The sequence below is a fragment of the Triturus cristatus genome, chromosome 8 (genome assembly GCF_964204655.1).
Source record: "Triturus cristatus chromosome 8, aTriCri1.1, whole genome shotgun sequence".
Lineage (NCBI taxonomy): Eukaryota > Metazoa > Chordata > Amphibia > Caudata > Salamandridae > Triturus > Triturus cristatus.
In genome coordinates, this window is record NC_140591.1 from 1,104,019,170 (window position 1) to 1,104,031,972 (window position 12,803).

The following is a 12,803-nucleotide window of genomic DNA, read 5'->3' on the forward strand; positions in this document are numbered from 1 at the left end:
TGTCGCCCCAGACACAGCGCTCCCCTCCACCTCCACGAACAACTTTGATCAGCAAAATACTCAGTCTACACAGTATTACAATGATGATTACTATGTTGAAGGTGAGAATGACGGTCTTCACGCTAACTAGGACAGCCATAGACAAAGTGGGGGAGTTGTATTGATTCCAGTAGATCAGAATGGGCCTTATGTTAATGTCACTACAATGGGTGTTTCAGAGCCATTTCTTTTAGATACTGGTGCGATGAGAAGTTCTATTATTCACTCCAAACTCCCTGGGGCACCTTTGTCTGGCTTAACAAACGTATCGGTGGGATTTTCTGGCGCCCCAGTTCATAGCCCGGTCTCTTGTCCTTTGCCTATTTCAATTGGTTCATTTCAGCCGTCTTTGTGCCACTATGTGTGTCCCAAGGCCTATGCCACGGAAGACGGAGAGCATTAAAATGATGTTGCAGCAACAGCTTGATGACCTCATGACCATTGACGTCGACTCAGATTACAATGAGTCTGTGTGTCTTGCCTGAGTAATGGCAAAAGGAGGTTCTGAGGTAATTCAGTTTTCATATTTAGCCACCATTTTGTGTCTTTTCGCCATTTTGTGTTGCCCTCACTCAGGCAGCACGGTGAACGGGGTGTTGTTTTCCCTCATCCTACTGCAACGTGTCAAATAACCTCCTGCCTCTGTTTATAGCTGGTGTCAGGGTCTGGCCGACTCCACTAATCCTCGTCTGGTTTGATTGATCCCTGTTTCGACTATCTGTTGGTTCGCACCATTCTTTCCTGACTTTATCTTATCCTCTGGCCTTCGCTATTTTTTACTCGTATTCTCTCATTTCACAACTGTCCTGCAGGGCATACAAATGTGTCCTGTCACCTGCAAGTCGACTTATAAACACTACCACTGATTAACTTGTGGGGAAGAGTGACAAAAACAGTTAGAAGGGAGGCTTATTTGAGTTACTTAATATCTTGTTTCACATTCTTCTCATTGGTCAACCCTGTATGCATTGGGAGTGTTCTTTGTGAATATGTGTGTTATAAAAGCAATACCAAAGGAAATGATGGACGGAGTGTTGAACATTGCAAGCACTCACCCCCAGTCAACTGATCTGGGTTTAATCCATCACCGTTCTTTAGCCCACTCTGCCACCCCAGTTCAGACATGGCCATATGCAAATCAGTCTGACCCTGTGCCTCATGGGAACAGTCCAGCCCGAACTGCCAAGCCATGTCTTCCCTGGACCGGAAACAAGCTTCCTAGGACCGGTTTCTGGCATTTCAGCCGTCTTCAGCCAGGCTTGCTTGAATCTAGTGGCAAAGTGAGAAAGGTGATGGATTAAACCCAGATCAGTTGACTGGGGGTGAGTGCTTGCAATGTTCAACACTCTGTCCATCATTTCCTTTGGTTTTTGCTTTGTTCGCCATAAGTTGGCAGGGTATGCTCAGACGTGAGTCCCTTGCTCACTTTGCCACTGGATTCAAGCAAGCCTGGCTGAAGACGGCTGAAATGCCAGAAACCGGTCCTAGGAAGCTTGTTTCCGGTCCAGGGAAGACATGGCTTGGCAGTTCGGGCTGGACTGTTCCCATGAGGCACAGGGTCAGACTGATTTGCATATGGCCATGTCTGAACTGGGGTGGCAGAGTGGGCTAAAGAATGGTGATGGATTAAACCCAGATCAGTTGACTGGGGGTGAGTGCTTACAATGTTCAACACTCCGTCCATCATTTCCTTTGGTTTTTGCTTTGTTCGCCATAAGTTGGCAGGGTATGCTCAGACGTGAGTCCCTTGCTCACTTTGCCACTGGATTCAAGCAAGCCTGGCTGAAGACGGCTGAAATGCCAGAAACCGGTCCTAGGAAGCTTGTTTCCGGTCCAGGGAAGACATGGCTTGGCAGTTCGGGCTGGACTGTTCCCATGAGGCACAGGGTCATACTGATTTGCATATGGCCATGTCTGAACTGGGGTGGCAGAGTGGGCTAAAGAATGGTGATGGATTAAACCCAGATCAGTTGGCTGGGGGTGAGTGCTTGCAATGTTCAACACTCCGTCCATCGTTTCCTTTGGTTTTTGCTTTGTTCGCCATAAGTTGGCAGGGTATGCTCAGACGTGAGTCCCTTGCTCACTTTGCCACTGGATTCAAGCAAGCCTGGCTGAAGACGGCTGAAATGCCAGAAACCGGTCCTAGGAAGCTTGTTTCCGGTCCAGGGAAGACATGGCTTGGCAGATCGGGCTGGACTGTTCCCATGAGGCACAGGGTCAGACTGATTTGCATATGGCCATGTCTGAACTGGGGTGGCAGAGTGGGCTAAAGAATGGTGATGGATTAAACCCAGATCAGTTGACTGGGGGTGAGTGCTTGCAATGTTCAACACTCCGTCCATCATTTCCTTTGGTTTTTGCTTTGTTCGCCATAAGTTGGCAGGGTATGCTCAGACGTGAGTCCCTTGCTCACTTTGCCACTGGATTCAAGCAAGCCTGGCTGAAGACGGCTGAAATGCCAGAAACCGGTCCTAGGAAGCTTGTTTCCGGTCCAGGGAAGACATGGCTTGGCAGTTCGGGCTGGACTGTTCCCATGAGGCACAGGGTCAGACTGATTTGCATATGGCCATGTCTGAACTGGGGTGGCAGAGTGGGCTAAAGAATGGTGATGGATTAAACCCAGATCAGTTGACTGGGGGTGAGTGCTTGCAATGTTCAACACTCCGTCCATCATTTCCTTTGGTTTTTGCTTTGTTCGCCATAAGTTGGCAGGGTATGCTCAGACGTGAGTCCCTTGCTCACTTTGCCACTGGATTCAAGCAAGCCTGGCTGAAGACGGCTGAAATGCCAGAAACCGGTCCTAGGAAGCTTGTTTCCGGTCCATGGAAGACATGGCTTGGCAGTTCGGGCTGGACTGTTCCCATGAGGCACAGGGTCAGACTGATTTGCATATGGCCATGTCTGAACTGGGGTGGCAGAGTGGGCTAAAGAATGGTGATGGATTAAACCCAGATCAGTTGACTGGGGGTGAGTGCTTGCAATGTTCAACACTCCGTCCATCATTTCCTTTGGTTTTTGCTTTGTTCGCCATAAGTTGGCAGGGTATGCTCAGACGTGAGTCCCTTGCTCACGTTGCCACTGGATTCAAGCAAGCCTGGCTGAAGACGGCTGAAATGCCAGAAACCGGTCCTAGGAAGCTTGTTTCCGGTCCAGGGAAGACATGGCTTGGCAGTTCGGGCTGGACTGTTCCCATGAGGCACAGGGTCAGACTGATTTGCATATGGCCATGTCTGAACTGGGGTGGCAGAGTGGGCTAAAGAATGGTGATGGATTAAACCCAGATCAGTTGACTGGGGGTGAGTGCTTGCAATGTTCAACACTCCGTCCATCATTTCCTTTGGTATTGATAAAAGATTGTGCGCCACGAAGTAAAGTGGCAGTCTCCTAAGAACATACCGAGTGTACTTCTGGGACAACTGTACTTAGCTGCAGCTAATAAACCGAACCTTCTACGCCCAACGAAGTGTCCCGTGTCTCTGTTCAACAAAGCAGGTGAACTCAGGAGATTAAGGCGTACCCTGCGCCGCCAGACCCATAACGTCTAGGTTCTTATTTGGCGCCCAACGTAGGGCGGCTTCAGAGGTAGCAGTTCTGCCTGAGGATCGTGAGGAGCCCCGCAAGAAAATTCTGGAGGAATCGCGAACCACGTCAAGCGACCCCTGTATGTCGAAGTGGTCCGAAGGTCTTTTTCAGTGCGGTTTCTCCCTTCTGACAGCTGCTGACGACTGCTGCCCTGACTGCCGCCCTGCTTTGGTCCCTTTGATGATGTTTGGTATCGCGAGACATTAGACGGGCCTCTGTTGGCGTAAGAAGACACTTAGTTAAGTATTGGTGGGTAGCTCCCACTATTTTGTTTTGCTTTGATTTGGGTCTTTGATTCGGCTATTGCAAAAGCCGAAGCCGAGGGGTGAGTACGCTTGTGCTGTATTATTTTTGATTTAACCCCTTGATGTTTGTGAACAGTCCGGTGAAATAACGATGCCTGGTCTGAGTAAGTTTAGGAAGTTCTGTTGCCTTGGTTGTAATAGGGATTCCCGGCTGTCCGATTCCTCCGGTTGGAACTCCCACCTATGAGCGCCGCCAGACCCATAAGGTCTAGGTTCTTCATTCTCTTAATTTTTTATTTGGGTGAGAAGGGAAAATTATTGTCGGGAAAGGCTAATTAATGTATATTTTTCTTTCCATCCATGCTTTTATGCCACAGAAATGTAGCGAATAAAGAGTTTTGATTGATTGATTGAAAGTGCACTCTGTTCGAGGGCAGAACATTGCATCTGGATTGATTGCCTAGGTTGAATATTCCAAAGCTCTTGCCTTACAATGCTTTAGCACAGTTTTGTGTTTTTAAAGACTTTATCGAATTTATACCCCAAGAGTTGAGGCCAGGATGGGACATACGAAGAAGGCTGATCTTTCTACAGTCTTTTAACTTCCACTCAAGATGTATATTTCTTCTGGCCGCCATAATGTTCACTGGCCAATGTTTTATCACAAAGCTCATCTGAGGTCATGTCTGAAATAAACTTTGCTTGAGCTTCTATGCTAGCTGATTGGAATCTTGCACCTGTCACCTGAATAGCCACTGAACCAGACAGTAAATCTTTTATGACACTCCACAAGTCGTTTTTTAGGTCTCGCCTACGCAGCGCGCATGCGCTGCAAAGGAGACCTTTAGCCGTCGTACAGCTCTTTTTCCAAGCACATACTTGTGCTTGTGGCGGCATACAGCTTGCGGGAGGGTGCAGCGGCGCGCCACAAGCACGAGTATGTGCTTCGAAAAAGAGCAGACTGCTATCCCAAGCGCGCGCACGAGCCTCTCGCCTCGCCCACACTTCCCGGCCACTCACTCGCTCCGCCCTCTCTGTCTCGGCATCTGCTCAACTTTCTGTGATTCTGGGCAAATCACGCTTGTTTTGTGTTTATTTTACACTCTTTGGTTTACCGTGCAGCGACCACAGGAGGGCAGCAGAACAGCGCGCTGACTTTTAGCTGTGGTATTTGAGGCCGTGTGTGATCTTGCACAAAACGTGCTCTAACACCCCTCTAACAACCCTCAATAATATGTTCTGGCTCCTTTTAAGTTGGTGCTTTGAGATCTGTAACTCACGCTTGTTCGAAGGGTTTGCCTGTGTGAGGGGAGGGAGACTGCAGGGGAGGGGACAAGGGGGAGGTAAGGCTATAACTCATGCGGGTATTCACAAGGGACACGTCACTTCTTTCTTCCCACAGACCACATCTTTTATACGCTGCTGAACTGTGATTCATATTGCGGACACCAGGTGCATGTCATACACTGCTCTCGCACCTCATATCACACCTTGCGCAGGCAGCGGAGCTGTGATTCATGCTTGAGGGAATGTCCGTGGTTTCTCACCTCTCCTCGCAGCTTGTGTGTATTACTACAGAGCTGTGACTCATGCCCTGCAGTGCGCGCACTCCCTCTCAGATGTCCCTTCATTGCTTTCACCGGGCATTCATCCCAAAGCAGACCCCCCCCCCCCCCCCTCCAATCACCCTGTCACTTTAAGCATTTCGGCACACATTCCTTTCCACGTTTCTGACCACCCTTGGTCTCTTGTGGTTTACTCATCCGTTCTCTAGTTCCGATTACTGTACGCCCACTGAGCATGCCGCCCCCCTCTCGATATCGCTCTTAACTTTCCCTGCATTCCACCTTGCCGTCAGATTTTTCTCTGCAATACTGCATCACAATCTACTGCCTTCTGAATCCCCACCATCAGGTCTTCCCTTGACGATGGCTACATTGTGATTCTGCTTATTTTCGTGCTGCCCGTCACAACCTGCACCCGTTTCTGACCATGCATTTAATTAGCCCGCTGTTTACTTCAACACACTATTACACCCCCCCACTTGCATTTTCTACCCATCTGATACCGTTTTCTGTATCGAGCTTCATTTGGCACTCCGTTCTTTTGTTTACAAACATCCCTTTCCTTTCTCCCCACTGCCATTATTTGGTAAAAGCTGGTCTGCACATGGTACCTTTGTTCGTGTGTGTATAGCACCGTTCTGCCATTTTGCCTCAGTTCCGTCGGACGTATAGCCTAGGTCGCTCGCTCAGTGGGTTTCTATTTTGCAGCGGGTGCGTAATTAGGGTTAATCTTCGCTCCAAAGTTGTTCACTGATGCCTATTGTCCATAATTGCCCCAAGAAGACAAAGTGCCCTAAAACTCGATGGCTCGCATTCTGGCAAGAGGCACCCAAGTGTGGAGAAAATGATCCAGGAAGCAAACATTTGTGAGATTTCGAAATGTAAGAAGGCTTCCCAGAATACAGATGGGCCATGATTGCTAACATAATATGACATAGCATGTAATATAAAACTGTCCAGGACGGTTACACTCGCGGTTAAAAGTGTCTAGTCAGTTTACAGCAGCAAACTCCAGAATCGCATTCCCCTTCTTATGCAGCAAGGAAATGTGTCTTTCCAAAGTGTTCGGAATTGGTATCAGCCAGCACAAAGCAAAACACAAAAGACATTTTCCAGAAATATCAAAATAAGTATTTATAATAGAAGTGTGCCAAGTCTTTTACATCCCTTTTTTTATTGCCTCTTTTCGATTTTGCAAGTAGAAATGTAGCCACCACACAACCGGCCTTCCTATCAAATCGCTCTGCCCAATTTGAGTCTATATTTTCCTTGCTACACCTTTGCCTACCTCCAGCACCATGCAGAGTCCCTATAACCTCGCTCAAAGCCCACCAAATCTAGTTCCATGGCCAAAGTCACTAGCATTGTACTTGTAGTCCCGGAAACTTCTAATCACTGAGTCTGTGCCGTGCCATTCCATACACATGGGGCCCCATTTACTGAGTCCTAGGTAGACTAGTACTTCTCCAGTACCTCGCCTAACATTGTGATGTTTGGCCCACCTTGAACAAACAAACTTTTTCCGGTACATCAGTAAGGTTAATTGCTTTATTTTAGGTCTTACCTAAAGGCCTATTGTGCACAACACCAAAAGTTCTAGTCTGCTTTGGGTCAGGTCGTTGCTCATGATTTGTCAGCTTTCTTATCTACGTCATCTGCTTGTTTCTAATTCAATGGCTGTCCTTGCTCTTGTGTTTGTTCCTGCCCTGAAGCACATCTTTGTTTACAGTGTTTTTGATTGCATGAGATGTATTCTTCAACTTCTTACTATCAGGGACCTACTTTTGTCTTGCAGTAGTGCTCGTGTTTTTTCTTGCTCTCTCCACCAAGTGCTGCTTGCCTCTCAAATCCCTGTGCTCTCATTGATCCCCCTTTTGTACCGCCTCATCAAGCTCACCAGGGCCTGCCCATCACACTTGTCATTATTTTGGTTTGCGGCTTGACCAAGATGGCTCTGTGTCAAAGCACATCCTTGAGTCTGCTGAGGCAAGATGTGGTAGGAAATCATTGGCGGGTCCTCCTTGTAGTCTTCTTCTGGCCCGTTATGTTCGGGAGACTATTTGCAGCTGAATCCCATCTCCCACCTCAATGTAGGCTGAAAGGCACGCATGCAGAAAAACCTTGAGGTAGTAGCAATTCCCTGCTCTCAAGCCTTAGGTCACTGCCAGGAGCGTCAGACAGGGGTGATAATCTACACAATTAAAGCTTAATATTTGAAGCCAGGCAGAGTAACCTTTACAATGTGGTTGAAGCAGCATCACATGCTGTGTAAACTGTTTTCTACTCTTTTTTGCTTTCGTATGAAAGTTGTACTTCTTTACTCAACAAATTTAAATTTAAACAAGCATTGGCATACCAATAGGTCTCGCCTTTGGGACCTTATAAGTGTTTAGTTATCCAGCACAATATCCTTGGAGCAACAACATCAAGTGTTGCATGGCTAAACACTTATAAGGTCCCAAAGGCGAGACCTATTGGCTATGCCAGTGCTTGTTTGAAATGCTATAGCACTATTAACTACATTTTATATTAAAAAGTTGATTAATTCAAGAATACTACATTAAATTGAATTTTTTTAAACATTCATTAAAAAATAGCAAAATAAAGTAAAATATGTATATGTATTAAGTTACAAATATTATGTATAAAATAATTTCATTTAATTATTTTGCAAATTGGTTATTTATTTTTCAATTAAGAAAGTTCATTGACTTGTTTTAAAATAAATATTTACTTGTAATTTGTATTTTATTGTTTTACTATGAAAATGATATATATATACACACACACATACATATTTATTTATTTATATACCTGCAACCCAGATTCAATGAATTGTTCTGCATACTATATATATCATATATTACATAAATGAATGTGAAATATTATGAAGAACATACATGGGTACTTTACCTGAAACTGTGATAGAATATGAATTGATTCTCTGCTCACATGAACAGTCTAATGGCAGTTTCAATGTATACTATATAGATTTTAAAACACCAATGTCAACATATATAAATTAATTGTATAGGTTCCTGTAAATTTTGCTTTTAATGGATGTGGGAGGGAGCAATAGAGTCCCTACTTATTGACACTCTGTACAGGACAAATCTATGACCCTGAAGAAGGCCTCCGGCCGAAACGCGTTGGTCTTTCTTTTCTACTTGCACTTTGCTGATATTTTGAAAACTGAAAAAAGAATAAAATTGTTTTCCAAAAACGAATAATGGACCCTGATGCTTCTCTTACCTGAGTAGTGCTGTCTTCCCGTACCCACGGCAAATGGTGAAAGAGGTGAAGGAGGACTAATGCGGAAAATTAGTGCTTATATATATATATATATATATATATATATATATATATATATATATATATATATATATCTTAAATAAATACATTTATCATTATTTCCGATGGGGTTTTATTTAAAGTCCCTACCTCCATTATTTTTTATGGAACATTATTTCAGTACACGAGTGGCCATAGTTGTAGTATATTATCACTGTTTTGAGGCCTTCTTGGATGTAGTAACAATACAAGTGCAGTTTGTGAATAGCAAGGGGCTTAGTCTTTTGTGAGTGGGTGCACGTCCCTCTCCAAACCCCTCCTTCCAAAATCCCCTTCAGTTTATTCAGGAATATTACCCATTTTACTGCCACTCCCCTCATCCCTGACACATTTACTACTAAAATATATATCTATGTGTGCGGGGATCTCTGCATATGAAAGATTGGAGCGGCGAAGACCTCTGCACGTAGGTTTGTGAATAGCATTTTGTAATATGTTATTAGTATTACTACTAAAAGAACTACAAAATGTAGTTTGTGAATAGTCTCCCAAATCCACGTAGTTAAGGGATAAACGAATAGACTACTCAGCCCTAATTTGCATGCATTTTCACCTGTTTCACGGTTTGGGAATCAGTTGTGAACTACCCACATGTGAGCCGCTACTTGTTTATAGGAGCCATCCAGTGACTGGTGTCACTATATATCTCAAAACCCTGAGAGACGTCATCAAACAAAGAAATATTCTAGACTGCCTGTTGGTGATTTGTTTCTGATGCAGAAATAGGTAACAGGAATGTTCTTTTATCTTTACTGAATCACCCGACATCCACATAAATCCTTTGTCAATCAGATCCGTGACATTTTAATGCTGAATTTCTTGTTTTCTATACACTCTACTACTGGGAATAGTTTCCTCCAAGTTTTTAAAAAAAGAAACCGAGCCATAATGCCACAAAGAATTAACACGTACAAACATTTATTTGTTTTAAATAAGCAATCTACCCACAATGAGGACTTACAGCATTTCAGTACTTCACGGCAGTGGAACCAGCTTCTATCTCTTTAATCTAATTAAAGAACTAAGCAGTTTGCTTATGAAATTGTCTTCTTACCCTTACTGCTTTACTGAATGTCTAAATTTAAAATAAAAAAAAGATTTTTGATTGTTGACTATGCCTGTGATCTGATATACGTATTATTGCACCGTCATCTGTCCCCATTGGCAACCTCCTAGCCCTCCAGCCCCACCCAAAATAACTTACAAAGATATTTAAAGTTTAAATGCGTAATCAAGTGCATCTCTGACATGTTTTATCTTACATCTTAGAAAAAAGAGACAACACAATTTATTTTCTTGGAAAAAAGGCAGCTAACCTCTGCTTTTTGATTGGAAGAATATGTATTTCCTGCGAACCTATTTTCTTTAACTTCACGTTCCTATTTTTGATAGGTTTTCTAAGAGAGTCTGCATTTTCCCTGGGCTCGGGTTGGTTCTTCCCATCATAGCCATGGAGTCCTGGGTCCTGGGGCATGTCCCGTTTGAAGGAGAAGTTTTTGGTGGATACCCCAGAGAGCCCTTTCATTTTGCCACAGAAAATGGCGGGCATGGCGTCTTTCACGGATACTATGACTTTTGCCGTCTGCGAAGAGGTCACAGCCTCGCCATTGCCCCCAGGCTTAGGGTCGCTGACCGCCCTGTTACTCTGATCCAATACCCACGTTTGCTGCCGGAGTAACTCTGAATGGTTGCTGCTCAGCATTCTACTGTCTACTTGTACCGTGGTTTCAAGGGACTTAACTGGTGAGTCGAAAGGGGAGGCGGCGCTAGAGTTCTTTTCTAGTGGAAGGCCCTCGCTGTCATTCTTGAAAGTGCACCCCATGGCCATTTCTGAATGGGTGCTCGTTGTGTCGCTTTTTATGAATGATGGGACTGACAGATCTAGAACTCCTTCTTCGTGGTAGGGCGGGGGACTCATTTCAATTTTTCGCTTTATCAAGGGCAAGGTCTTCATTGAAAGATCTAGAACCTCGTTTTCGTTGCCCATTTTGATAACAGTATGGCGGCTGAACTGAGTAAACTCGCTCTTGTGTGTGGAGTCAAAGGGCTTGAATTCCTCTTTTTCCAGGCTAGTCTGAGTGCTTTTGCAATGGTACAGGTTGTTGGTGGATGATCTGGCCTGGTCAGTACCCAGTTTAGATTCCATGTTGTGCGGAACAGGTACTGGGATAGGGATGGGGATAGGTAGCGGAACAGGGAGGGGGACAATAACAGGATAGGGGACCAGGAGAGTTGCTGGGGGAACCAGCGGTGACAGGGGCGAGCTGAAGGCCTGCGGTGGTATACCATGAAGGTTAGCAGATAAATAGTCTGGAGATGCTTGACAAGGTGATGAACCAATAGAATTCTGAGATGGAAACAAATCCTGGAGGACAGTCGCAAATCCTGGTGTTTGGAACAGTTGTGGTAACACAGATTCCTGCGTTTGAGTCAAAGGTTTTTGGTCTAGCATGTGGGACTGGCCAACAGGTGGGGAAGAACTAGAGTAAAGATGGCTCTGAATAGGGTTTGCCATGCACGGAGAACCTTGCGGCAACACCAAAGGAGAATTTAGGTGCTGAAAAACATGTTGCTCCAACAGAAGTGGCAGTGGCACTGGACCCTGAGTAGTCATTACATAGGGAGTGCTATTAGAGTTTATCTGAGGTGCTGTGCTACCTCCAACTTGTAAGTGTATGGGAAGAACTACTGGGCTATCTCCTAAACAAATGGGCTGGAGCACAGTCGCAGCTACTTTTAGAGCAACACCACTTTGGGTATCAGCAGGCGGTGTTAAAATCGATGTAGCTGGCACAGTCACTAATGGTGGGAGTGCTTTCTTCATCAAGCCGGTGGAGTTGATGTTCCACGCTTCAGTAGTTATTAACTGTGTAACTCCATTTTCCAGCTTGTTGTTGGGTATCGTTGGGGTTGGGCTGGGCACGTCCATCGGTAGATTCTGTGAATCCTTGTAAATCTCCTCCATTTTCCAGGAATTTTGTGACTTTGTGGAAATGCAGCTTACATTGTTGCCAAAGTGTCCGCAACGTCACCGGTCTGACAATGGGATCCGCTGTCACATTACTTGACCTGTGAACAGAAAGTAAAGACTTGCTCAATGGTACATTAGGAAATACAGAGCGAAGGAAAACAGATTGACGTCAAAAGTAAGAACAATGCAAATGTATTTCAAGATAGTTATCCCGTTACGTCGTGTTGCCGAGCTTCTGATCTTTTAAATGTAAATATTTAATTAAAGCTGCGCATAAATCGAGGTGCATTATGGGCAACAATGAGTGTCAGTCACATTTTAGACAGCCTCTTTCAACAGTGCAATTCGACAATTTCACAGGTAACACTGCATGCACCTTGAACTCTGTGAGATCACATCAAAGGAAGTGACATCACATGACCCCTGATCCCAACAATGGGTGATTGGCTCTTTTTTTAGGGGCATATCATCAAGGCGGCGCAATGAAATTATCGCCGCTTTTGTGTCCGTTTTCGTGTGAAAAGCGAAAAGGCGAAAAGCGGCAATAAGTTCATCGCCTTATCAGCAAAGACACGCTATCGCGTGTTTTGCTGACTTCGCGCCAGTTACAACGCCCAGCTTTGCATCGCTAATGAGATGCAAAGTGGGCGTAACACAGAGATATTTCTAGGAAAATGTCGCTAAGCGACATTACTCCTATTATTAACCTGCACGCTAACCTGTGCAGCGATGATAAAAAGGAGCGCTAACCGCGCTCATCGCAGGTTTCTTTACGCCTGCTTTTCCTTTGACTAAACAATGTTAGCCAATGGGTGGTGGATTATAGGTCTGAAACCACCCAGCCCTATCAACAAGGTAACCCCTGTCCCTGTGCGTTTATCACTGGATTTCCAGCGATAATCACACCTTTTTGCAACTATTGCTGGTTTATTTATCGCAATCGAGATAAGCGTTGCTGATAGCACGCTATCTCTGCGATATCAACCAGCGATAGCTGGCGATAATTATCCTAGCGCTAAGTGCGCTTAGCGATAATTATCGCCGGTTGTT

At 45.0% G+C, this 12,803-nt stretch overlaps 1 protein-coding gene across 2 annotated transcripts in view; it reads right to left on the reverse strand.

Annotated features, from left to right (window-relative positions):
- Nucleotides 1-9,683: 9,683 nt before the first annotated feature.
- RAI2 (retinoic acid induced 2) overlaps nucleotides 9,684-12,803 on the reverse strand; it is a 205,866-nt gene continuing 202,746 nt past the window's right edge. For both annotated transcript variants that reach the window (XM_085622658.1, XM_085622659.1), the window contains exon 2: nucleotides 9,684-11,851. In XM_085622658.1, the coding sequence (XP_085478784.1) occupies nucleotides 10,071-11,747 (1,677 nt within the window). In that variant the 5' untranslated portion in view covers nucleotides 11,748-11,851 and the 3' untranslated portion in view covers nucleotides 9,684-10,070. The remainder of the gene's footprint in view (nucleotides 11,852-12,803) is intronic.